General features: G+C 41.5%; 1 protein-coding gene across 1 annotated transcript; it reads left to right on the top strand.

The window, feature by feature from the left end:
- The first annotated feature begins 1,907 nt into the window (after positions 1 to 1,907).
- EEF2K (eukaryotic elongation factor 2 kinase) lies at positions 1,908 to 26,060 on the top strand. Its single transcript, XM_054180409.1, has 19 exons — positions 1,908 to 1,975; positions 2,882 to 2,987; positions 5,851 to 6,160; positions 9,465 to 9,565; positions 11,064 to 11,124; positions 11,464 to 11,501; positions 14,086 to 14,257; positions 15,742 to 15,891; positions 17,322 to 17,454; positions 18,098 to 18,225; positions 18,791 to 18,992; positions 19,272 to 19,339; positions 20,073 to 20,150; positions 20,946 to 21,008; positions 22,213 to 22,347; positions 23,483 to 23,671; positions 24,069 to 24,193; positions 24,841 to 25,019; positions 25,648 to 26,060. The coding sequence occupies exons 3-19, from the start codon at positions 5,915 to 5,917 to the stop codon at positions 25,755 to 25,757; spliced, it is 2,178 nt and encodes a 725-aa protein (XP_054036384.1). The 5' UTR covers positions 1,908 to 1,975; positions 2,882 to 2,987; positions 5,851 to 5,914; the 3' UTR covers positions 25,758 to 26,060.
- The last annotated feature ends 1,106 nt before the right edge of the window (positions 26,061 to 27,166 follow it).

Raw genomic sequence — 27,166 nt, 5'->3', positions numbered from 1 at the left:
ACAGTTTCTCTTAGTATTTAATCAAACACATTTTCATCATTACTGATTGTGTTTTAAAGAAAATGTTACAAAGAGAAGCCCCCAGGGTTAACCTGAAAGTGTGCCCTTGCATCAGGATACCAGAGCTGGATTATTTAAAAGCATGAGAAATGTGCTGCTCAAGATGGTATAACTTAACTATGTTCCTGAGGTAGCAGAACTCTCTGTGTAAGGAAATAGAGCATAATACAGCTATATGCCATGGGACCCTTTTAGCTTAAACCAATGCTGGGTATTTGCAGGAGTTTAAAGTTGCCTTGTTCAGTTATGCTCCTGCATCACACCAGTAACAGTATTCTGCCACTATCAGTACCCTACAATAGCAGATGGTATTATTTTTTTTAACCATTATCAATATATTTTCATGCAGTGGGAACCAGACATCTGTCTTCTACCAGGCCTTCAGAATTAATTTGACATGTCTGCTCTCTTCTCAGGCCCTGCTATGAGGCATCCTGATGGCAGCCCTGCCCGGTGCTGCTCCGAGGGTGCTTAGGTGGGCTGCCAACAGGATGAGAAACGGGGAGATAACATTCTGGTGCTGACGGGGCAACAGTGCTCTGTTTTCAGTCGTTGTTACTATTTACAACAGTGATTCGCAGCTGCAAGATTAATAGGACCTCAGAGACTTTCCACAAATGTTCTAAATGTGCTTAATTTGAACTTAAACAGTGCAGGAACCTTGAGGCTACCCAGAAATGTGCCTGTAGGAAGCAACATTGAACAGGGGCTCAGTCAAGTCTCCACATTCTCAAACGAGAGCTGCACCCTCAGCTGGGAATCGCTGCCAAGGAAGTCCCCAGCAGCAGGCAGCATTCCTGCATGCAGTCCCTCCAGTCCCCGAACTAATGCTCGTTTAATCTATGTGGTGGTAGGTGGGTATCCCAGGCACACAGTCAGAGCATCTGCTCTGTGTGTTTTTAAGTAAGCGTTAGTAATCTTCCTCCTAAAGATTATGTCAGTGCTAGCGTTGCAGCAATGTTTCTCCAGTGTGCTCTCCTTTTGGAGAGACCAGGGGTTGTGCATTCATCTGTGGCACTGCAGGAGATCATGCATCTGGCATGGAGAACACACATCTTGGTTCCATAACCCCCACTTACAGTAAAAAGGACTAATGGGGATTATTTATCATGAATACAAGATTCAGTGACAGCAAGAAGAGCAGGCTCTTTGCAGGCTGTCAAGTAAATTAAGCCAGAACCTATTTAATTTATATGTAACCCATGAAAGGATGAGTTTTCTTTGAAATTTCCAAAAATTCTAGCTTGAGGAAAAGTTTAACCATGGGTGTCTCCAACCCAAAAAGGCAGTGGTGTAGGAGGAAAGCAGATGTGGATGACTTGAGGAAATCTGCAGCCCTTGGAAACTGAAAGCCAGCGCATTCTTTTGCCATTTCTCATGGAGAAAAGGAGAGATGTGCAATCTAATGTCGCTGAAAAGGCCAATGTTCGGGGCCTAGACCCCCGTAGGTCCCTGGGTCACTCTGTGTCCGCTTCCTGCCTTTCTGGGGGCGGGAGCACCTGCCCCGGGAAGCCCAGTCCAAACCCAAAGGAAGCAGCGAGGAAGGAAACTCGGGTGCGGCTCCTCTGAACGAGGCTCAGCAGATCTGGCCCCACGCGGGTTCCAGCACACCACCTGCTGCTCCCTCTCTCCCGGGATTGCCCGGTCTCCAACTCCCAACAGTGCTAATCGCTGGTCCCTTCCTCACATGAAGCGATCGGAATGCCGCCCCCGTCACCGCTGTGTGCGGGCATTGGCGGGCTGCGGAGGGCGCGCGCTACCCCTGAGGCGAGAGGTGGGCGGGAAGGCGGCGCCCGGCGCAGCGCGGGCGGTGAGGGGCGGCCCCGCCGCCCGCCTACCCCCGGCAGGGCGGCTGCGCCGTGGCAGCGATAGCGCTCTGCTCGATCGGGGCGGCGGGGCCGGCTGCGCTACCCCGGTAGGTGGTTTCGCGGTGCTGGGGGCCGACACCGGTTGGGGGGATGGGCTTGTGAAAGCTGTCGCCAGGCTGCTCGCGGGGCGAAGAACGGAATGGGCGCTTTTAGTTACAGAAAATGGTGATCGGCTTCGGCGGTTAAAGCCTGCAAAAGGCCCTCGGCCAAGCCGTGAGCTGCTGTGGGGACCTAAAAATAACCTGATATTTTTATATTGGACAACACTCCTGCACTTACGCCTGGAGATAATAGTTTCACACATGTATGTTTCCAGGAGAGTGCAATTAACTGCAGGGCACGCCCAGTTTAAAAGCCCCGAAATCCTGTTTCCAAGCGCTGGTGTGTGCGGAGCGGACGGCGGGTTGCAAGCCCCCGTGGAGCTCGGGCAGTGAAAGGCTGGCTGAGTACTCGGTGGCAGCCTGCAGTGGTCTTTAGGACTGTTTGTCTTTGGGTAATTTCTCAAATGTCTCAGCATACAGAAAGCATGAGGTTGATTAACAACGTGAAGTACTGAGCAAATGCTTACAAAAAGTCACTGATAATTAAGTGTTGTGTGTTTAAAGCCAGCTGAAATAACTATTAATGGCAGTGCAAGGACATTTAAAACTATCTCGGAAGTTCCTTTTCTGTCCTTTTACACCCTGACTGTACACTTTTATGCTGCTAACATAATGTTTGTTTGCATATTTGGCATAAGCGTAGACTTGACTCAGAAGGATGGTTTCTGTGCTTTACTGCTTGGACTCTAAAAGCCATTACTGTGTTTGAAGCAGCAATATGTTTCCTTGCAGCGGGTTTTGAGTCTCTGATGCTTTGTAAAATTCTTTGCTGGCTCAAGAGACCTCTCACAGTCACTTCATGAATTTGCATCAATGCTAACACTCTCTGGCTAATGCAATGCATTATTCCAGCTGTGCTTGCAGGCAAACTGGATTTGGTTTGTGCCACGGTGTTTGCAGTAGTGACACACTGGAAGGGACCTGAAGTAAAGGCTTCTCAGGAGAAGATCTCTACTTGGTAAGACCAGGTTTGTCAAAGGTAGCCAGTGTGTTAAAGCTTTTCTGGTGTGCTTCGTGTGTGTTTTGTTTTGTTTTTATCAGAGCTACTACCTTGACTTACTAAGCCTGTTTTCATGCCAGCACATAGTACAGATGAGAAATAGATGTTTGCTTCACAAGGGTTGGTTGTGTGCTTGGAAAGTACAGCAGTTCTGTAATGTGCTACAGAACATTAATGTGGCACTGGGGTTGTTTGGGAACACGTTGCATATCTTCGTGTATGTGGTTCATAAAGATAATATATTGTAAGGGGCACAGCCTGTATAGTTGCTTAGGTTAAATTTTAAATCTTTATTTTCAAGGAATGTTAATCTGAAAAATTTCTTTCATAGAAAACTGCTTGTTACTGTTGCAGGTATCCTGCTAGATGGCTTTAGCCACTGTGGTATTAAACCAAAAGGAGTTCAGTATTGTACCAGGAAGAGTGGGAACATTCTTAGTTTAATGGAGGGACTTCCTCTGTTCTGGGACAGTTCCTGTTCTCCTTGATCTCTGATGAAGGGGTGCAGAGGGTTGTTTCTGAGCTGAAACAGCCACTAAGAAGTTGCAGATGCTCGAGTTGTCTGTTATTTTACTGACTAGAGTAGAACATTACTATGCTATTACTATATTATTATTATTCAGGACAAATTAGGACAGGTTTCAGTGCTGAAGGCAGATGCTCTCAAGGTTCATGCCAAATCAGAAGTGTTTTGTAGCAACGGACAGCCTACAAGAAACATGTTTTACCAGCACTGTGAGGTGTGCGTTTTCACCTGTGTTTACTTGTTCGCTCGGAAAAATAGTGGGTTGGCCTTGCAACTCACCTGCTCCTCCTGCTGGTGTGACTCTCGGATATAAAAGCAAGAGAAAGATAAACAGTTCAGCCATTGGAAAAGCCCCCCAAATAGTAGAGACTTGAGCAGATTTAATAGCTTGACTGGCTTCATTCTGAATCCTATAGTACCAGGTTGATTAAAAAAAAGACTACATTTTCAAAGTAGATTGTATTTGGTAGTTAAATTACAGGTTGTGGGTGATAACGTGGGCTTGCAGGCTAGGTTCAATGCAGTCTTGCTCTATTTGCTGCTTAGCCCTAGGGGAAAACTTCTGCAGTGGGTATTAAAGACTAAATGGTGAAAACATAGCATCAACAGAAGCAGAATTTCTAGGTAGTACAGGTTTATGCCATGATGCAGAAGTACAAAATGTAGGCCTTTGGATGAAGCTCAGGCTTTTTTGTAGGGCCTTTGGTCAAAGTATGAGGCTTAGAGCAGTGTTTGTGTAGTTTAAAGTTCGGTTAGTGAATTGTTTTGAAGAGCATGTTATGTTAGGGTGAATTTTAGTACGTACACTTCCAAGGGAAACACCACAAGTCTTTCACAAGAAATAACAGTTCCAACAAAAACTGGCAGAGTCTTACAAACACTATTAGCTTTAAATACAAACTGATTTGTGTGACAGTGTTCTATTTATAGAACAGGTCACAGAAACCACGAAAGCTTGCAATCACTGCTCCATAAACCTGCATTGCTGTTGCTGCTATTTCTTGGGTGAACACAGACTTCATGGATCTGCTGATGTGTATCTGACTAAAGTAGTAGAGAGGAGTGCCGGGCAGTAGCTGTGACTGCAGTTTATCTCGGAGTTGGTCTTGCATCATTTTGCATCTGCTGTTTCTGCTGACAAGCAGTAGAGGTTAATGTTCTCTAATACTTGTTAGACTTCAGTAAGATGGTTGCAGTAAAAATGGTAGTGGCAGTTGAGGATAGCTTCCTCTTCCAGTTAGGAGCTACTGCCTCTTTGCAGAAGTGACAGCTTTCACATGGCCTTTTCTTAGAAGAGCAGATTGCGTGAATGCTCCAAAGGTGCTTCAGTGGAAAGTCAGATGAGTTGGCTCAGACCTTCTTCAGCAGTGATTTACTGTAGCTGATACTGCCTGATGCAGATAGAGTTCTGGTGTTACCTGTGTTGCTGGCTGCTCAAGTGGTGGGAATGCTATCTCCATCAGAAAGGCAGTAACAAACAGCATAATGTTGACGGTGAAAGCTGCCAGCTGGCAGACAGCTCTGTGAAAGTCAGTGCTGGTTGTCCTGCTGCCAGTGGCTCTGGACTGTGAAATGCAGAAGAGCAGAACTGTTTGCATCTGTGTGGCTGCTAATGTGTGAAAGCCACAACACTCACTTTCTGTAGCCTGGGCCTTTGGGAGGTGATTTCTGTTTGCATTCTGCTGAATCATGACAAATTCTTTCTGAGTGGAGGCTGCTGGGCATGTTCCCATTGTAATATGCCCAGGGGTGGAACTTGAGCACCAGGAAGAATAATTCCACAATTCACTTACGGTTTTTTGTATGACACGTCTGTTGCAGCAGTTGTACAGTGTCTGCTCTGCCTGCAGCTGGGCTTACTGATTTGGAAAAGCTGTGGTAAAACAGGAGACTTGGCAGAGCTGCAGTTTTGATACCTAGATGGAAATCCCCATATTGTTTACTCTGACATTGTTTAATGTGTCAGAAGGCCTCACTGAAATATTTACTGAGAATGTCACCTTCTGAGCTTTCAAGCAGTTCAGCAGATTTTAATAAAACCCCATAATCTGTCTACCTCATGCTGTTTTGACTTTCAATTTACTTAGTTTCCTTAGTTTAGTTTGGAGGTAGGACCCAGGAGAATCCAAACTCTATATACTCTTCTCCTAGGATCTAATAAACTACTAACAAATCGAAATACCCAGTGACAAAATCAAGCTTTCTGCTGTCTTTGGCAAAGAACTGTTAACATGGGCAAATATTTTTTCCCCATTATTTTAATAACACCCTGGTTTTGTTTCCTCTCCCACCCAGCTTCATCCCTTCATTGGAATAGTAGCTGGTTGAATCATTGCAGGAGATAAAGCAGCCCACAGACATGGCAGACGAGGACCTTATTTTTCGTATGGAAGGGATTGATAATGCTAGATCGACTACAGTGAACGCTGCAGATTATCTTGATGCTGATAGTGATGATGAAGACAATTATTTTATCTGTCCAATAACTGATGATCCGGTTTCTAACAAGTCTGCCAGTATCAAAGTTGACAATTATTACAGCAGCTTAGCAAAAACTGATCAGTACAGTTCAAGCTCTTCTCCTAGAAACTCATTTAGCTTTAAGGTGAGTATTGGCTCCAGCCTTCAGTGAGGGTTTGGCTTTGCGTAGTTGGCATGAGAAGTTCTTTAACTGCTTCTGCTGTACTAATGCTTTTCTATGAAAAAATGCATCTCATTTTCCAGACCTGCAGTTAATTCCATTAAACCTGTAGTCTGACACTGCCATGGAATTGCTTGCTGTGCCTTTGAGTTTAGTGGGAGATCTTCATATACAGAGGCAGCAGATTCCAGGCAAACAGTTTGCTGCCATTATGATCAAACCATTAAAAATGCAATGCATTGATTGGGAGATTGAAAAGGAAGCTAAACTGGGGCCTGGAAGAAAATATTTTATTAAGCATTTTGGCAAGTGGAGTTAACAATCCGTCATATTTTTGTTTGGACAAACAAAATTGTAATGATGGGGGTTATAATTCCTTCCTAGGGAGTTTTCAACTTGTTGATTCTTATGTTTGGGCATGAAGTTTCACACTGGCAGTAGTTCCTGACAGTGTCCTCAAGGAATATCTGACCTTTGAAAACTCAACACCAATCACAGCATTGCAGAGAGGTCGAAGGGGCCATAGTTGGTGCTTCCTTGGCAGTGTGTCCTGTACCACTTGGCTCCCTTTGCACAGGGAGATGAACCCACAGTCAGTGGAGCCATAGGGACGCAAGCGACATTCACTCTATCGGCTAGATACTCCACATTAGCACCCTTTGTGGTAAACTGGCATGTCTCGTAGATTTTGTTTAGACTAGGGTTTAATGTGTTTCAGTAACACATTTCCTGTTATAAATATTAACATATTACTTACTTAATAGATCTTCTAAAATCTTGGTTATGCCTAATGCATGCTTTATTCCTGGAGACATAGTAGAGGGTATATTTCAGTCAGCTGACAAGTAACACATTAAAAGTGAAACTGTCTTGTCTGCAGTAAGATTTTTACCACATTAAAAGGTACATATTGCTAAGGAAGGTTAAGAGTAAAAGCTTAGTATAGATAAGGAGACAGATTTCAGTGTATACTATGCTAAGGAAGAGCTGACAGGGAGCTTAGTCTTCATTTGTGTGGACATGTTAGCACATGCTAAATACTTGCCTCTGGGTTTACAGTGTGAGGTCTGAGTAGTGGCCTGAGATAAAACTGATGAAGTCTTAAGAAATTGCAATTATTTCCTCCTTCCTAAGCTATCCTCTTGCTTCTGCAGTATATATATCTCCATGTTTGGGGCTCTACAAAGTCTGGTTTGGCATTTTAACTCTTATAACAAACAAAATGTATTGGGTTGAGATGTGGAGCAAGTAAATCTGTCTGCTGCTTCAGCTGCAGAAATAGCCATGTCCAGCACAGACTGAAGCAGACAACCAAGGCAAATAATATCTGAAACCACAATATCCTGGTCTGATCAGAATCCACTTCTCAGATTCCAAAGCTAATGGCCGATCATGAAATGCAGAGGCAGAAGAGTAGCTATTAAGTCCCTTCCCTTTCAACGGGACTCAGCAATGTTTAATTACACAGTTAATAGGCAAGACCCTTTTAACTAATACTTTCCAATTAAAATGTTGCCAACTTACATCAGTAGCTTCATTCTAAGAATTTGAGTGTCTTAACTGGATATTTTTTTTCTGATTAACACAGAGAACAGAGACACTTTATCAATCACTTGTCTTACCACCTGTATTTTCCTACTTTTGTTTCTCATGCATCCTTTAGAATGACACACAGCATCGTTCTAAGCATGGCTCTGTGGTTGACCATAGTCGGGTAGGTTAAAAAGAAAATGTGAACACCCTATCGAACAGATGCATTGAGATTTTTGTGTTTATTTGTGTGGTGGGTTTTTTCCCCCTTTTATGGCCCTTTTTTATTCCTATATTGTTGTTTGGGAGAACTGCTTCAGTTGCCTCTGCCCATAGACGCCATCAAGTCAAAACTAAGGAAGATATCTGTTAAATGAAATAATACCCATCTTTAGTTCTCTATGAAGTCCATCTTCTGTTTGAAGATTAGAATACAGATTTTTACAAAGCGCCTCACAAGATCAAGCAGAAGTAATTACTTAAATCATTACATAGCATGGACAGAGATCACTTGTTGAAGAGGAACCTGTTTAATAATAGAGCAATTCTACTCCGTTCTGTTTCTATTTCATATATATTCAATATGAAAAATTTTGTGTGATCTGAGGCAATGTCATCTTGTTATGAAACATAGGAAATTTTTCTCAGCATGTCTTTTAAACTTACTTATTGTAGTACTATGTTTCTTTTGTGGCTTTACTGTCAGAAAGGGAAGCATTAAGATTGTTTGCAAGGTATGCAGGTTTACAGCTGAAATAAAAATAAACATGAACCACTTAAAAGCTCAGTTGCTTCAACAACTCCTTAATGTCATTGCTGACACCAACTCACACTGTATTTTTTAAAAAGCTTTGATATATTTAAATTCTACAGAAAAAAACCCCAGTATTTTAAAAGTTATGATTCATGCATACTTGCAGTTGAGTAAGAGAAGCAGTACCAAAGTCTCAGAGCTCAGTGTTTCTTCACTGGCAGGGGGATAGAGAGGCCTTTTTTCCTGCTCTTCTTGCAGAAGGCCTTTGGCACATAACAGGATCGTATCTTTAGTTTCTTGGAACAGGACAATGTGAAAAGAAGGGTTATTTAAATGTTAGGAGAAAAGCATCCACGCTGGCTGGCATAGAAAGACTGTTTATATTCCAGAAAAATTCCTGTAGTTTTTTTACTCTTGACTTGGTGGAGATTGAAATAGCTACTTGTCTGGAATTGCTGTAATAATCAATTTTTGCAACATGCTAATTTCTTCTTCCTTGGGAACTCTGGGGTTTACAGAACTTTTGTCTTCCTTCAAATTGCTCTCCTGCTAATGGACTTCTTAATGCTTTATCTGCCAGCATAAGCTGTTAGCTATGTGATGTTGAAAACCAAACCAATAAAAAATGAGTTAACATCATTTAGGTGTGGCTTACCACTGTTTGCAATGTACGTTAAAGATATTTGCAAATGACAACAGGTTTTGTATTTGGTACGTTCTAGACCAGATGACGTTCTTGGTAACTTTATAGTAGTGCACATTGAACTGAAACCTGACACTTCATATTTCTGAACTGTATTTCAAGCTATGAAATGCCAGAATGGTCTTTTCCACCCTTTGGTCCCTGGTCTTAATAGTGCTTTGTTGGGGATGGTTGCAAGTTGCGCATCTTTGTAGACTAGGGATCCTGATGTGCTCTAGAAAATGCCATTGTTAGGAGTTGCTACTGATTGTAAATAACCTGCTAGTTTGTAACTTCTTCAGGAAACCTGGAAACATGCAATTGAGAAAGCTAAACACATGCCTGATCCATGGGCAGAATTTCATCTTGAGGACATTGAGACGGAACACGCCACTCGTTACAGGTCTGTTTCTGCTTTTAATGCTAGTGTTAAACAGAATGTGCCGGTCTATGCGAGGGCTGTGTTTGTCACGCAGAATGTATGTAATTGCGTAGCTGGAGTTTCCAAAGTGTGTGTGTCTTAACTCAGGAATACCTAAATTCTGCACATTATCAAAAAATAAACATTTCTGCAAGCCAGTGTCACATTCTTTCTCTCTCCCATCTTAAGAGGATCTGAGTTTCACCATGTAGACAGGAAACATGGCTGAAAAGTATTTTCTGGTTGATTTATTAATGCTGTAAAGTTAATCTAATAAGGAAACTAATCCAAATAAAGAGGCAGCACACTTAGTTTAAATAGTTTAGAAAAAAAGTAACACTATGCCTTTCCCAAAATAGCAGTTTCACTGTTGCCTGTCTGTGCAGTATTGCTGCATGTGGCTGGAATTTAGGTCCTTATAAAGCCCAGAATAACTCCGCATGGTGTACGTGCTGAAACTGAGTTTGTCCCTTGAACTACCCTCAGTGCTTCAGAACAGGCTTTGCCAAAACTTTTACCCTACTGACACAGGTTTCAGGGTGGAAGGAGTAGGAGTTTAGAGGCCAGTTAATCGCCATGTAACATCAGCGGCTGGGGAGGCCTCCCTTCCAATAGTGTAGTGCTGTCATGCAGTGCTCTTGTTCCCTGGTCAGCCATGCAGTCCTGAAATAGTTTGCATGTTTAAAAATATGAATAGGTGGTAACTGGTTTATGGCTTCTAGAATATCCTGTGGAAAAGAAATGGTTCTGATATTCCCATTTCCATCTCTTTTGTCTGCTGCAAACTGGGGTGATAAAGACTATATAAGGGGATATATGGGGCATATGCATGCATGAATTACTTTGTGCAGATTGGGAAAATCAGGCTGGAAACAGTCATGTGTTGGTGACTCAACCACTGTGGCTCTCAATTTGGCTTTTACTGTGTTGAGAGTTAAGGGGGTGGGGAGAAACGACTTTGTTGTACTCTTTGTTTTTATTGTAGGGTTGTGCAGAGGCTTGGTGCAATGTTGGGCAGTTCATGGCCTCACTGCTTTTCACTGCCACAGCTGGTGCTGTGCTGTGCTTGCATCCTCCACAGCTCTGTGACAGATCCCCAGTCAGAACCAGTTTTATGCAAGCTCAGGTTTGGGGGAGAGAACCTGTCCAGAATGTAGGGCTTGGTAAAGCTCTTCCTGCCTACTGTCTAGGCATCACAGAGGAGATTAAACATCAAAGCAAACAAAGCCTAATTTATAGTGCTGCAGAAGTGCAGCTTCTTTAGTGGAATCTGTTCACTCTCGGTATGATTGTCTTCAGAGAGCTATACATATTTTTTCACACAAGGTAAAGAGAAGTGGAGTGTGATGGGGAGACAAGAAGTTTGTGTTGGCCTGGGATAGCACTTTTTAGCAGTCCACTGGAGATAAGGGTAGGCACTGGGGTTGGGACGTATTGGATTCCCTTTGCATTTTTCTAAGAGGCACATCTGATTTTGCAGGTACAATGCAGTCACTGGAGACTGGGTTGAAGATGAAGTCCTCATCAAGATGGCATCACAAGTAAGATCACGCTGTCTGTCATGTTTATTAGCAGCCGAGTTTATCTCACTTCCTGTTACTGAATAGTGGCAGCAAGATGTTTTACTTATGTAATTTTAACAGTTCAGTGTCATTATTTTCTATCTCTCTTTTGATTCTGTTCATCCCTTATGCCTGATGTCCTTACAGCTTTTTCTCCTCAGAGTAGAGTAGAACATGGAGTCAGTGTTTTCCCATTAGCAACATGAGACATTTGTTCCTTTCCCATGCATCTTCTTGGCTGGCAGTAGTCCTTCTGTGTTTTGTGCTTCAAAATAATTTCTGCTCTTAGGATTTGTGGTTTTTTTTTCTTTCCCCTAGCCTTTTGGCCGTGGAGCAATGCGAGAGTGTTTCAGAACGTAAGTATCTGCCGTCTGTCTTTATTGACCTCCATGCAGTATGTCCTCTGTGATGACTGGAATTTCACTTAAGTGTGATGGAAATCATATAAAGTGAAGCTCCCCCACCATTAGCTCCCTGCTGTGCCTTTTTCGAAGGTATAGCAGAGGAGTTTGTTCTTGTTTGTGTCACTTCAGCTGCAGCACAGGTCTGGATTCAGAAAGCAGGACATTCTCTTAAGGAAAGCACAAGCAAGCATTGCACAGGTGTCTAGTGAGCTTGCTTTGGAAAGTCAAACCACTGTCTGTACTGGAACTGCAGTGCGATGCATAACATCCAGTCATGCCCAGTTCTGGAAACCTGCAATCAGCAATTCATAAATTTATGCTATTTCCACCATCTCAAGGAGGCAAAATACGAATGTACAGAAGCAGCTACTTTGTTTCTGTGTTCCTAGTGTGCTAAAATATGTTTGAATTTGATATGGAGCTGTAGGTGTGTGCAGCCTGGAGGCCAGCTTGAGGTCTCTGGTTAGGCAGAGAAAAGGGGAAAGAATAGATGGATGGTGCTATCTCAACCCAGAAAGCTCCCTTGGTGAAGAAGGTTATCATCCCAGAGGTTACTTTGGATCACTTGTACCAGAGAAATCCTATTCTGAGTAAGGCAGAGCTTGAACTCATAGCAGTTACTCTTTCCAGAAGGGTAAAGTGGGGGAGAAGACGGAGGAGGAATTTTCCTCTCCTTGGAGACTGTTAGTAAATATGGGTGTGGGAATCGGCATCTAGCTATGAATCAGTTCATGCTAGAACAGTGCTCTACCCTTTTCAGGTTCTGGAAATTAATATTTCCTGAAAAATGTATATGTGTATGTTTTTAAGGTTGTTTTCCCTATCTTTCCAGCTGCCCAATCCAGAGAAATTGGATTTCATGTCTGGATTCATTTCTGGAAAGAAAGTTGTAAATGATAGAAACATGGTGTTTTGTACTTCAGCAGAAGGGAGGATGAGTTATCCCTCAGTCCTCCCAGCTGGTGTTTTTTCAGTATCAGTCCAAGCTGGTGGATCTGTTGTTGCAAAGCCAGATAGAGCAGTGAATGGAGCCTTGCAAGCAACAAATCTTAGCCTGTTGACATTGCTTTTAGCTCTTGTTGTTTACCACGTTCCTCTTTACACAATATCTTGTACCTTACACAGTATCTTATGTGCCATAAACAGAAATTGACTTTTGTAGCTTTGCCTTAACCTCTTGTGCTAAGAAAATAAAACTTGTATGTCAGCTTCCTGATGCCGGATTTTCCATAACTCTGTGGTGCTCTGATATTTCCCATCTGGATCACTCTCTTCTAGATTTTTGCAACTCTGAAAGTCTTTAATCATGATAGTGACAACATTGGCTGGAGCTGATTCAGTGAAGTTCAGAGAGTATTTGCCTTAGAAGAGCACATGAGCTGGCTTGTGTTACTTGTTCCTTCTTTCCAAGGTCTCTGTTATAGTGACCTGTCTGCCCATTCCTGCAGGACAGCAGATAATATGAAGTTGCTTTGCCTTTAGAGCATCCCCTGTACTAAGACCTCTGCAACAAGGCTGTAGGAAAGAGAAAGGAAAGGAAGGATGGGGAGGGTTGAGAATTTGAGTGCTGCTACTAGCTTCTCAAAATGTTCAGTTTGGCACAGCACCAAGAAAGGCTCAGAGCCGTTGCTTGTTACTGAGTATGGGAACTGCTCAGTGCCCAACCCTGTCTTACTCTGAATACTCCTCTTCATATTTCTTCAGGCTGGCTTGGCATTTCTGGGGTCTACTGCTGCCACAGCAGAGGGGTCTTACACCTTTCTGCTGACTTAGTTGAATGAAGTTCTTAAAGGGAAGGATAAGTGTTTTCACCCATATTCCATGTAAGTGCATGAGGCTGCTCTAGGAAAGGAGCTTATGTCTGCTTTGGAATTCTTGATAACTCTGAGATTTTCCCATTTGACTTGAATGGTGGCATGCTTTGCAACCACTGCACACCTTCCTAATCCTTTTGTTGGCAGCCAGCAGATACTCTGTTGTCAGACCCCTGCCTCCCCTCCGTCTTGAGGCATCTGTGGATTAAAGATCTGTACATCAACTAAAATTGAAAGAACCATCAGGTGCAGTTTTCCTTCTGGGAACATAGCAGGTATTGAGTATTCATTCCTGTGTGTTGAGAAGACAGCAGTCTGCTCTTACAGGAGAGGGTTTTGTCCTCTCAGTTCATGTTTGAAAGGCCACTCCCTGTGAATTTCTGCAGAAAAACACTGTTGACATTAGAACAGGGTGTTCAGGTGGCACCTTGCTCTGGGCCTTAAGGGAGCAGGAGGGAAAAGAAAAGAGACAAGGAGGAAGTTCAGAGCAGAAGTAGCTGCAGTCAAACCAAACAGGTACCTTAGTGTGTCCCAGCCATTCATTCATAAGGGATGTTGCTTGCCCTTTGCCACCTGCCTGTGCTTCACTCTTCAGCCAGTGTATCTCATAAATGAGTGAGGGTGATGCTCAGGGTCTGGGTCTGTCCATGCAGGCAAACAAATGGGAAAGATTAAATCAAATTCCTGGTTTTCATTCCACCAATTAATGATTTGTCTTTCAGGAAAAAGCTGTCCAACTTCTTGCACACACAGAACTGGAAGGGTGCCTATAACTATGTTGCCAAGCAATACATAGAAACTGTGGGCAGAGATGTCTATTTTGAGGATGTCCGACTTCAGATGGAAGCAAAACTCTGGGGAGAAGAGTACAACCGGCACAAGCCACCCAAGCAGGTACATTCAGAGTTCTTGCTAAGAAAATAGGCAGTTGTGTTCTTCTATTAGATTAGTTTTCAAGTTAATTTAGAGGCAATCACTTGTTCACATTCTGTTAAATTTAATTGCTTGGATAGGTTCTTCTGCCCTACTGTGTTTTCCATTAAATTATAGCTGGTTTTAAATTAAGTAAATGCACAAATTACTTTCTCTTTCCCAAATTAGGTGCCCTGTGTTTGTGAATGTCTGGCTGTTCTCAGCTGTTCACTGCAGCCAAAATACAATGATGTTTGTATTGCTCTGTTTGATATTTGCCCAGCTGCCTTTGAGATAATTGGAGATGTCACAGAATTTATTGCCAGCAACCATCTCAACAAGCACTTAACTGCTTAGTGCTTCAGGAAGGTAGATCTTAGGTCTTGTAAGCCTATCTAACCACCTAACTAGCACTGGGTTTTAAGAGCTAGATAACTGAACAACTTTACAAAGCTATTCAAATACAGACTTGTGAGGAGCAGGCAAGAATTTTCTTAAAAATGAAGATACTGTGGCTTTATTTTCTTTGGGTGTCTCAGTGGCAATACTGGCACATTGCATTAAGTGCAGAGTGTTAAGGTGTGTGAAACTTCTGGGTGGAGGGAACATGAGACTAGACTCAAAGTATCAAAGACATTCCCATCATCTGTACTACATTGGATTCAGGAAGAGGTGCTTCTCCTACTTTGCTGGTCGTATTTCTGGGTCTGGGGTCATTCTAAACATTCTGTACAGCCAACATAGCTTTGTGCTTTTCCATGCTGTTAAGTTGGATAGCTGCTGGCCAATATTGGCCATCGTGTTCTGGACAAAAGCACTTCCAGCAGCAATCAGCTTGTTAAAAGATAGGAAACTAAAGTGAAGGGATGAAAGACTACAACTGTTATGCACTCACAGCCAGGAGCTCTTCTTCTTTATGTCTATGATATGTATCATGCATACATGAACTGAAATGGGCGGAAGGGGCAGCTTGTAGTAGGAAGGATACTGTACATGCACTGTGGTATCTGTGGTATCTTAGTCCTGCTCTTGGCTCTACTACAGACTGTGTGACGTGACAAAATGCTTGAGTTTAAAAGTATGACTTGGTGTGGAGGCCTTAACAATTTAATAACCAGAATGAGCTTTTATATATGTGGGCTGTGTGCCTTGCCTCCCCTGTGAGGCTTGGTTAATAACTACCTGCCTCATAATAGCAAGGTAGTGCACAGATGGAAATCTGGAAATCTTAAATGCAGGGATTTGTTGCAGAAGGAAGCAGTTTTGAAGTGACTGCTTTTAATTTATGGAGTTCCTCCAGTAACCTAAGCAGCACATGACTCTTCCCCACCCCCTTGTTAAACAGAGAGATCTTTGCAATTGTTCAGCTTCTTTCATTGGGCAAGTTTTCACAGCTGGAGGATTCACACACTTTGATCTGAGGACCATGTTCTGTTAGTCATTGTTTATTTTCTTCCCCTCCCCAGGTGGATATAGTACAGACCTGTATTATTGAAATGAAGGACAGACCTGGAAAGCCTCTGTTCCATCTGGAGCACTACATCGAGGGCAAATACATCAAATACAACTCCAATTCTGGATTTGTGCGAGATGACAACATTCGTCTCACTCCGCAAGTGAGCTTTTATTTAATGCTTTCCCTAGAGTCAGCTGCAGGGAATTTCTTGGCTCTATCCAGAGGTCTTGCATTGCTGCCAGAAAGGGAGACTGCAGGCTTCCCAATATAATACCAAATTAATTTAGCTTTTTGCAGTGTGTCTGTATCTTATTTGGAACCTGCTTGTTCAAGTGCTGAGAGCTTCTTTATCGCATTTCAGTGTCTGTTGCTTTTAGTTGAGTTGAGCATGGTTAATGCTCTTTGACTCTGATTGTACTTGCAGGCAACAACATATTTCAAACTTGCTTCAAATTAAGGCAGGAAGGAAGACCTCTCACATGCTATGTACTAAATAGTCTACCCAACTCATTATTAAACATAGTCTATTTGCACATAAAAAGCTATTACTTTTTTTTTCCAGCTACAACCTCTGAGTAAGTGAATCTGAGGTTGTGTATAGAAAGACAAGTAGAGGTTTCAAGTGATTCTTGGATCTGGTAAAAGAACTTTACTGGTGAAAAGTGCCAAGTGATCAGCATAGCAATGGAATGTTTTACTGGGGCTTGAGGGTTTTGTTCTCTTCATTGTTACTTCTCCCCCCCACTCTTTTATGGCATTTGTCATGATGCTTAGTATAACCAGGGGGTTTATGTTCTGGGCTGTCTTTTGTGCTGTGCTTTCACATGTTGGAAACAAAATGTTCTGTGAGGTTTGTTGCAGTTAAAATGTTTGTCTATCACCACCAGTCACCTCCTCTAGGCCTGGCAGTGCTTTTTGGAGGACTTCCCAGAAGATTCGTATGTCTCAGCTTTATGCCAAAAAGAAATGGGGTTTATACTTGGGGTTTGAAATGCTGCATTTAGTGCAAAGTGTGCATTTTGTTACCAGATAAATGACTGTAGAGCCAGATCAGCCATTTGAGGGGCCTCCCAGGGGGAAGGGGAATTTTGAGGGGATACTCACTTCTTTACTTTTTTTTGTATTTTTCTCAAGTATGGCAAAATTTTGCCTCTTGGCAGAAGGAAGCAATGTCCTGGTGCTGCAGAGCTTGGAGATCCACAGGCATAGCCAGGGTGCTCATGCAGGAGTTATTCTGCACTTAGAGTCAGAGCCCCTTGTTCCCTTGCCATTTATGTTGCTTGCCAGGCAGCTCCCCACTTCTTAAGGTGAAGAACTGTGATGGAGATCAGAATCTCTGGTACAGGAAGGAGGAATAAAACAATAACCTCTCCCCTGCATGTTCCCACTGCTGCTTTTTACCCTTGCTCTTCTCTGAATGGGGACAGATTTGAGAAACAATCTACTACATGCTTTTAGTCTCACACTGCTTACATAGTCATGTTTATACCAGTTATATTTGACACTAGGCTCATGAGATTTCTACAAGAAATGCTGGTTTGAGTAGATCAAGGGAGAGTTTTCTCAGACATTTTCTATGGTTCTTTCCAGGCCTTTAGTCACTTTACCTTTGAGCGCTCAGGACACCAACTCATTATTGTTGATATCCAAGGAGTTGGAGACCTCTACACGGACCCTCAGATCCATACAGAGAATGGTACAGATTTTGGAGATGGCAACCTAGGTAAAATCAGTGATTCTCTTTCATGCAGTAATGTATGTTTTTCTCTTTCCAGCTGCCTGCTGAGTAGCTGCCACTAGAGGTCTGTATGAGCAGGCACGTTTCTGAGGGCTGTGCCAACAGCTGGGGAAGTCGTATTGAAGGGGCTGAACAGGACATCTGTGACATAAGGGCAGATTTAAAATAAGAGCTGATCTTCTGGCCTACTCTTAAACCAAACAAGTAATGAAATTAGGTAGCTTCCTACAATGTGATAGCAATAATCCTGGCCATTAGTTTCTTTGCTGCATTGCAGGAGTGGATACAGCTGACTGTGGGAGATGAGCCTTGAATATTTCTTAAGCCCCAAGTGTTCAGACATGAAATTGTTCGTAAGACACAGCAAGTTTTTTAAGCAGGATCAAATTTAGGTACGTTTCTCAATGACACAGACAGAGTAATATGTTGTTATATGCTGTGCATATGTAATAAGCACTTAGAAGTGTTAAAGTGGAAGGAAGTTGAGCTATGTGTGCTACGAAGCACTTTCTCCTTTTTTTCTTCTGACACTTTAGAAAATGCTTCAGGACTTCCCCCTTTCATCAAATAAACTGTGTTAGAAACTTCTACTAAACCCTTTCTTCACTCTTTTTTTTAAATGCCATAGGTGTTCGAGGTATGGCCTTGTTCTTTCATTCTCATTTCTGCAACAAGATTTGCAAAAGCATGGGGCTTGCACCATTTGATCTTTCATCCAAAGAGAGAGAAGCCTTGGATTATAATAAAAAATTGCTTGTAAGTGCTTGATTAAGTAAGTTTAACTAAGTGGTACACCTGATTTATTCTAACATTAAAAGCCCTGTAAATAAAACTGAAATACCTATTTTTATGTCAAACCTTTATCACTGATGTTGCAGCAGTTTAAAATACAGCAATTTAAAGCTGACTTACCCAGCCTTGTCTCTGAATTAATGCTGTAGCTTTAATTAATAGGGAACTTTGTAATGTATATTTAGGACCAAGTATAGCTTTAAATGCTGAAATCATTAGTGAGTTTTGTATCTCAAACCTAATTTGGGGAGAAGAGTAAAACTGCTTGTCTTCAACTGATACTGGTGGGAATGTGACTTGATGAAATGTTTTGAATGAAATTCAGTTTTAAAGAGAACTCTCTGACTACAGCAATGGCAGGACTTGACAGTTTGTTGGAGTGTAAAATGTTCACAGCAAATGCTCATACACACATGCACATTTATACTTCCTCTATTGTACAGAACTGTAAATATTCATGTTGGCTTATGTATCATGCTTAGAATAGAGAAAGCCATTATTCATGGGACTTTCTTGTTAATTTGTCAAGGATTCTGCTCAAACAATTCTCCGTGGCACAGAGGAAAAATGTGGCAGCAGCCGGGTGAGAACAGTGTCTGGTAGTCGACCTCCTCTGCTCTTCCGTTTGTCTGAAAACTCTGGAGATGAAAGCATGAGTGATGTAGCATTTGACTCTTTACCCTGCTCTCCTTCCTCAGCAACCCCTCACAGCCAGAAGATGGACATGCTTAGTAAGTGAGCCTTGTACATAACTTCTGTGGGGGTTCCTGAACATTTGACAGTGACTTGTTTTGTTGTGTTAGTTTTAAACACAGCAGCATGTTGTGTTTAGTCCAGGATACTGGTCTCCAGCATTCCTCTTTGAGCAGAAATAAAACTAAAAGTCCTTTTATGTAGATAATTAATGCAGAGGTGCTTCTATGAAGAAATGGAGGTGAAGTGATGCTATCTAGAGCTTTCTGCTGAAGCACGTTATCCTTACAATAAGAAGCAAATCTTTTTCTTCCTAGATTGGCCTGTGTTCAATGAAATAGATAATTTGGTTCACAAAGACTACGATCAGCTTGATAACCAAAGGGTAAGTGTCTTTCCAGCAGGAAATGAGATTGTAATTCCTTAATGAATGTCTTTGAAGGACTGCCTGAAGGCTTTGTTCAGCAAAAGCACATAAAGGTGCTCTGCCTACTTTCATTGTTGCAGGTCACATTACCTGCAGGCATTTGCCGTTTCTAATAAAGGAAAAATAGCCTATTTTAAAACAGTGGAGTTTTTAGGTTTGTGTTGGGTTTTTTGTCCTCCAGAAACTTATTTGCATCTGGTGTATTTTAACAGATGAATCTAAGTCTGTATCTTTTCCTCTGCTTGCGTCTTTGGCTCTCATGCCAACTGTGGTGGTACGAAAGCTAAACAGAACCCCCATTGATTAGGTTCCTGCAAATGCCAGTACTGTGAGATGTTAGACAACCTTACCTGGGGAGTCTGCAATAGGTTTGCAATGGGAATTTTCCATCTGCTACTGAAGACTTAAAACCTGTATCAATGTTTTGACTCCTGGTTTGATAACATGTGTGAGTCCTTGATATTATTTGCCCTTTTTTTTTTTAATGTATCTAAGAGACCATAAACATGGACAGGACCTTCTGGGTCATTATGTCCTGCTCTGTCTCTCAGAGGCAGCACAACATAAAATCATTTTCATCCAGTATATCTATCCAACATACCTCATGGATGCAGCAGAAGGTTTTTCTCTGTGGGAAATGTCAGGCTGAGATCCTTGCAGAGGGTAGTGCTAACACTGTTTTCTTCTGCAGGATTTTGAAAATGGTGGAGACAGTGGATATCCCAGTGAAAAGAGAAGTGAGCTAGAAGATGGGGGTCATAGAGAGAAGGTAAGAATCTCACTCTGGGTTGAAGAGAGGAGTTGGGCCTGTTTATACTCAAATTGTTTCCATGGAATAGTCTTAATTTTTTATCATCCTTAATCTAGGCTTTGTAAACAGAGGAAACAGTTGGAAGGAAATTCCTGCATGTTGCAGAATTGCTTCTTCACCTTGGGAATGTTAATGACACTGTTATGGGGAAATGACTTTGTGATGCAGAGCTTATTTTCAAACACTGCATTTGATTGCTTTTTAAGTGATGCATTTGAGAAATGGAGCCAGTTTCTTGTCGTACATAATCCTTAAGTACAATCTACTTCAAGACTCTTCCCTTCTCTACTTCTCTTACCTTCCCTGCTTTCTATGACTTTACATGGCTTGAGATATCACAGAACTTGGTGTGTTGACTGTTAATAGTATGCAACTTCAGAATTCCTTTGGGTTAGTCGAATAAAATACAAACTTTGAAGTAAATGCTTTTTGACCTGATGATCTTAACTAGATGCCTAATGAGAAGAAAGGAAGGAGAATGATGCTTCAGAAGATACCATTACTTTTATCACCTTTGAAGTGGCAAAATATTTGCCACAGGATATCCAGTTTACAGGATCAAAGCCTGGATGTGCCATATTCTTTGCCATTTCAGTATGTTTGGTTTTTATGTTGCGATATCACTGAGAGAAAAGGATCCAGTGGGAACTTATTTGGTCATTGTCACTATTAATTTTGATGGATAGAAATAGTCCAGAGGGATAACTGGCACAAATCAGTTATTAAATGATGCAAATCTTTACGCTAATGCAGGACCATTCAAACAACAACCGAAGACATGAATCTGATGAAGACAGTTTGGGAAGCTCTGCAAGGGTAAATAAAGCAGAAATGTTCATGGACAATAAGTTTGCAACTCTGCTTGTCCATTTTTCCACTCATCTAACTTCACACCACTGAATCACCTTTGCATCCTTTTCAGCTTCAGAGTATATTTATTAATACCAACTTACCTTTCCATGCTGTTTCCTTTTTTGTTTTGTCTTTTTTCCAGTTAAGGAAGTAGTTACAAATTGTCACCTCTGAAACCGATTCCTGACAGAAATTAGCAATGATCTGTGTATTTCTCACTTCAAAAAAATAATTCTAGTTCTATGGATTTCTTTTTTTCTGCCTAGCTGGACTATATCTCCTTTATGCACTCTATTTTTTGGAATTGTGGGGGTTTGTTAAATGTAGCATTTGAAATACGTGGCAGTAGGAATCCATGTATCTAACTGAGCTAGTGAAGACCAGACCTTCTTGGATGTTTCTGTAAAAGGTCTGTGATAATTAGCTGAACAAATAACTCTGTTCTTCAGAGAAGGAAAAACAGAGCTTTGACCATAATGAATAATTCCATTAGCTACACTTTTTGGACTTGCCTTGTAGTCATTGTATATAGCGGTGTCAGAAATTGAAACAGCTTTAACAGGCTAAAGTTCTGTGCCAGTAACCTTCCCACTTGTGTTTCCCCTGTATACATCCAGAAGCTTTCATTGTAATAGAATCTATTTCAGCTACTATTCCCTGTCCACCCTTTATGTTGAAGAGTTGGGTTTTTTTAACATTTGTGCTGAATATCCTGAGAAGCACCAATGGATGTATCTGCCTATCATCTGCATTGGTACTCTTCATTTTTCTAGAGTTGTGGAATGCAAGCAGCATTTAAAATGTTTTGAACTTAAAATTCTGACTATAAAAATAGGATTTTAATTTTTCCTTTGTGCATGGATAATGTCAGTGCTTGCAGTGTGACTTCAGGTACCTTTTTTCTGATTCAGAACTTAATGCTTTGCTTTGCTGCTATCATTTATGGAAAACATTTTTTGTTGAGACTAGAAATTATCTGTTTCTTGAATGAAGAATAATAGCTACTTTTTAGCTGCTAACATGACTTCTGAAATCTGTGTAGTATTTAGTAATCTGCAGTATTTACTAATAAGTAATAATAGAAGCTTTGATTTCTGGGTGGCAATCCATATGAATAGTAGGGAAATTCTAATTTTGGATACAAATCATAGTATATTCTCTATTTCAGATCAGTGTGGAGAAATGGAATCTCTACAACTCTTCCAGAGTCCACATCCACAGGCCATCCTGTGTTGCCCAAGAAATTCAGAGGCTCAACGCTCTAGAGCTTGAAAAGAAAATTGGAAAGTCAGTCCTTGGGAAGGTAGGATGGGTCTAACAATCCTATTCTTTCCAACAAGAAAGAAACCTCTTACATTTATCACTTAGAGGTGTTGCCCTGCATGAGTTATTTGTGCAGGTGAAAATAAATAACATGTTTATAGCTTTCTGTTGCATAATTGTAATTTGCAAGGGACTTCTAAGCTCAGGTATTTACGACTTCCATGCTTTTGGACATCTGGCCTCTTTAAGGAAGGACTTTGCTCTTGGCTCATCTGCCTTTCCAGAGGTATCACACAGAGAAGTGAGGTAGATATGGTATGCTTGACCCACATACCTTGCAAATAGAAAAGGTTGGACTCCTGAAAAATGGTAGCATGGACCAACTCCTTTTAATCCAGACTATCCCATATAATGCAGTTATGGATTAAGTTTGGGCTTTTGGTATGGCCTTAAGTCTGCATTCAGAACATACAGTTCCTGAATATCCTGAGAGCCTCAGATGTTCTCACACCCTTCACTTGGAGAAGAAACTTGCCTTTCCCTTGGGGAGAGGAGAAGAAAAATAATCCCATTATGTGTTTGGAAAAAAGACTTCAGTGGTATGAGGATTTTGCCCTGGATAACTTTTTTTATTTACTGTGCTTCAGGTTAGCTCCTTTCCTGTGAGGGTTCTTGCTGTATGTTGAAGTCTGTGCCCCGTGGTTACTGTCTTTTGCCCTGCTGGCTGGAGTGTTAGGCAGCTTCAGGCTGAGTGTCTTTGATTTTCTGTCCTAAAGGTCTGCAAGGCTCCAGATATGCCAGGACGTATCCCTAAGACTTGGTCTCTGATGTGGCAGGCTGATGGGGGATACTGCTTAGGGCATACTGATGTGGGAAGACTTTGTGGCAGCTACTGTCTGGCTGAATTAGGTCTTTCATCTCTAGCAGTCAACTTTACAAAGGCAGCCTCGTTGTGTGTAGCTATCAATTTTTGCCTGTTTAATATGTTCAGGCACAAATCAAGCTCCAAGTCTGTGAGTTATCAAACTAGTCTTTTGCTCAATCAGAGGTATACAACTAATTTTTTAAGTAGTCACCTCAGAGAGGTATTTTTGTGCCTAAGTATGGGCACAGGGCTTTTGAAGAAGCAGATCTATATTTAGCACTTGTCTCTTTCCTGTACAATTCTGTTCTAGGTTCATTTGGCCTTGGTTCGCTATCACGAAGCTGGGCGTTTCTGTGAGAAAGACAAGGAATGGGATCAGGAGTCAGCCCTGTTTCACCTGGAGCATGCTGCAGACTGTGGGGAGCTGGAAGCCATCGTTGGGTTAGGACTCATGTACTCTCAGCTGCCACATCACATTCTTTCTGAGGTCACTCTGGAGGTAAGCGGAAAGCTCAGAGAAAGTGTCAAAATGTGTCATTGTGATCCATTGAAAAATAACATGAGAGCAGGAAATGGAGACAAAACAATAACCATAGTGAGGTGTTCTGTTCCTCTGTCTTCAGAGAAAACATATAACTTTGTAATTAAGAACTTAGACAAAGCAGCAAAAAATTGCTGCTTATTTCTGGTTTGCCAGCAAATTGTTGCATACCTTTGGGAAGCTTTTTAAGTGATCTTTACTTTCAGTGTCTTAATTTATTGTGACTGGGCCTGCTCCACAGGCTACTAAATACTTGGAGCCATTATTGACTTGAAGAAACTGCATTTTGGTTTAGAGTAAGGGATGTTTTTAATTAGAAAAAAAAACATTGTAAAGGTCTTGTTTGTTTTACTAGGACATAAAGGAGAACAGAAATAAAGGGTTTGACTACTTACTGAGAGCAGCAGAAGCTGGAGACCGATCTTCCATGATTCTGGTAGCAAGAGCATATGATACAGGTGTAAATCTTGGTTCAGACAGGTACTGTGCATGACTGAGTAACTTGGTATTTCAGTGGGAGGGATAGGAGCAGTACTGTGACGGTAACTAAGTTGTGATTTGCCAGTATGGATGAGTGGACAAATAGTCTTTCCCCTAAGTACCAAATATAATGGGTGATGGTATTGATTATTTTCTGCTTTTGTATTGTAGCATGTAATTGTTACTTAAATGAGTTTTCTGGTTTGCACAACAGTGAAACTTTGAGCAGTGGTGAAATTGAAAATAATGTTAAACTTCTTGTTGAAATGGACTGAACATGCTCAATGTGTTCATTTTAAAGTATTTATGAAACAACAGATTTAGAAGTAATCTGAGTCTTATCTTCACAAATATATAAATGCCAGACTGAAACCACACAAGTAGTAAGGAAGCTCAGGCTCTGGAATTAAGCAAGACACTTCAGTCTGATGCTTTCTCTTCTGTAATTACTGCATAAAGAGAGCCCCACCTCATTTTCATACAGTGAGCTGATGCTGCTGTGTACAGTGAGCCTCCATGGGAACACTTGCTTTCTTGGAGAGCATCAAGGCTCTGAGAAGCTAGTGCAAAGTTGAATTCTGACTTTCCAATGCTGAGTACACTTGTTTCCTAAGGTAACCATTCTCAAAAATGGCTTTTGACTTCAGAGTACAGGACTGGAAGGAGGCGCTGCACTGGTACAATGCTGCACTGAACATGACTGACTGTGATGAGGGAGGTGAATATGATGGCACTCAGGATGAGCCCCGGTATCTGCTCCTGGCCAGGGAAGCAGAGATGTTAATGACAGGAGGATTCCAGCTGAACAAGGATCCACAGAGATCAGGTGAGGCCTCATTTTGTTTCTGTAATCAGTAATCTTGCTTTTCCTTCCCCTTCCCCCATGTACCCCAAAATACATTCTGTGCTTCAGCTGTTACAAAACATACAGAGGGTTAGCACCCTCAGATTTGTGGATGAAGCTGTAATGATGCAGGGTGAAAGAAGGCTGTAAACAGCCAAATGAGATCTTGCCAATGACAGGCGTAGTCAGTGCTAGCAGATCCAATCCTGTGTCACACTGAGTCACTAGCAACCTTCACTCCCTGTGAGGCCACTGAACTGCAGGTTTCTGCTGGCTTTTTGAGTTACACTCGTGATTCCTGGGCTCTATGCAACACTGTCTTAGTTAGGTAATCTACATGTCAGGCATCTTAGAGTCCTCTTGTAGGATCCTACTGGCTGGGCATATCTCCAGTCCTTCCAAATATATTGAAGAGCTATTAGCAGCCACTTTTGTGACTTCCCACTCAAAGAGGAAAAGCCAAATTCCTATCTGATGTAACTCTCTGTTGACACTATTAGAATATACCCTGTAGTTTGACCTCAGTTTCTCTTTTTCATACTTTAATTGCTTCAGGATACAGAGATGTGGTTTAGCCTGTCACCATAACTGATGGTATTTCCTTCTCTAGGTGAGCTCTACACAGAAGCAGCAGAAGCAGCAATGGAAGCCATGAAAGGCAGACTGGCAAATCAGTACTACCAAAAAGCAGAAGAGGCTTGGGCAATGATGGAAGAATGACACTGCAATAAGCAGTTCTTGTATATATATATTTTTTTAATAGACTTGTTGCATTTGCAGCTAAAAAGTTATATTTTTATGTGGTGTTATCAAGGTCTTTTTGTATTTCCATTTTCTAATATGTTTTGAGGGGAGAAATCCAAATTGCATCTACCCTGTGCAGGGTACTACATAGTACTTCTGGTGTTTTAATGCTGTCATACAGACACACTTGACCTTTTGTGGGATTTTTTTAACTGTTGGAACTGAGGGGCATAGATTTTTGATGAAAAGTGAAGCTGAGGTTTGTTTAGGTTTCATATGTTCTGGGTTTTTTTAATGCAGCAAATGATCTGTGTTTACAATTCTCTTCTCCCCACATACAGAAAAATATTTTTGTAAATTCTCAGCATTTCTTCATCATTTTTGGTGTATCTCACCAAATTTGCATGTGAGTGTAAATTTTCAGTTTAAGCACGCATTTACTTGTTAAGTAATCCCATTGTGTTCTGGTAGTGCTGTTTGTTGGGGCCTTCTCTCACTCTTCTCAAAACAGATTCCAGATAGAATCCTTATTATCTGAGGAAGATCAGAGAAGATGCTTCAGATTGGCAGTGAGGATATTCAGGGTGAAATATGTTTCATTCATTACCAGCATTGCATAATTTACCATCAGAAACTCACTGATGTACCTGATGAGTTGAGGCATCCAGCTACCTCTCTCATTTTCACGTTTTGCACCATATAAGAACTTTATTATATGAAATTCTACTGATCTTACCTGATATTTGTGTGAAAATGTGCAGTAGCAAGACCTGTGATATATGGATAATTTGAATTTATTTTTTACAGGGCATCTCAATTCTCAGTGAAACTAGTTCATCTCACTTACAAATGAGAATATACTTTCCACCATTTCCAGAGGGATGTTGGAAAAGGTTAGAGGGTGCTGCTTCACCTATTCCTATTATAGCAAATAATTGATCTAGTTTAAATAGCTTTTAAAATAGTGTTTTATCTGCAAATGGTTTCAAACACCAGTTAGAGAAAATTGATGGTTAAAAAGAGAAAACAGGGTGTTGTCCCCAAACACTTGAATTTCTGTGTCCTGTTTGCATAATCCTAACCAGTAATGGGAGGACAAATACCATGGTGGTTGTTGAATTATCATTGCATAGAGATAAGTGTCTTCTAAAGCCAGTATTTATTCCAAAGCTGCAGTGCCAACTATTTGGATACTACAGAAGCTGTACTGTGGTTGTGGTTAATGGTCATTTGCAGGAGGCGAAGGTAGAAGTTTTTGCCTTCTTGGCTTTGCAGTCTCCTGAGGATGTAAATCAATATGAACAAGGAGCAGCCCCTGTGAAGTGCTGAATGACTATAATACTCACCAGCCTCACTTCAGCTAAGCTTTTAAAAGCATGCTTAAA

The sequence above is a fragment of the Dryobates pubescens genome, chromosome 4 (genome assembly GCF_014839835.1).
Source record: "Dryobates pubescens isolate bDryPub1 chromosome 4, bDryPub1.pri, whole genome shotgun sequence".
NCBI lineage: Eukaryota > Metazoa > Chordata > Aves > Piciformes > Picidae > Dryobates > Dryobates pubescens.
The sequence above is the reverse complement of the archived record's forward strand: the minus strand, read 5'-3'. Positions and strand labels throughout refer to the sequence as shown.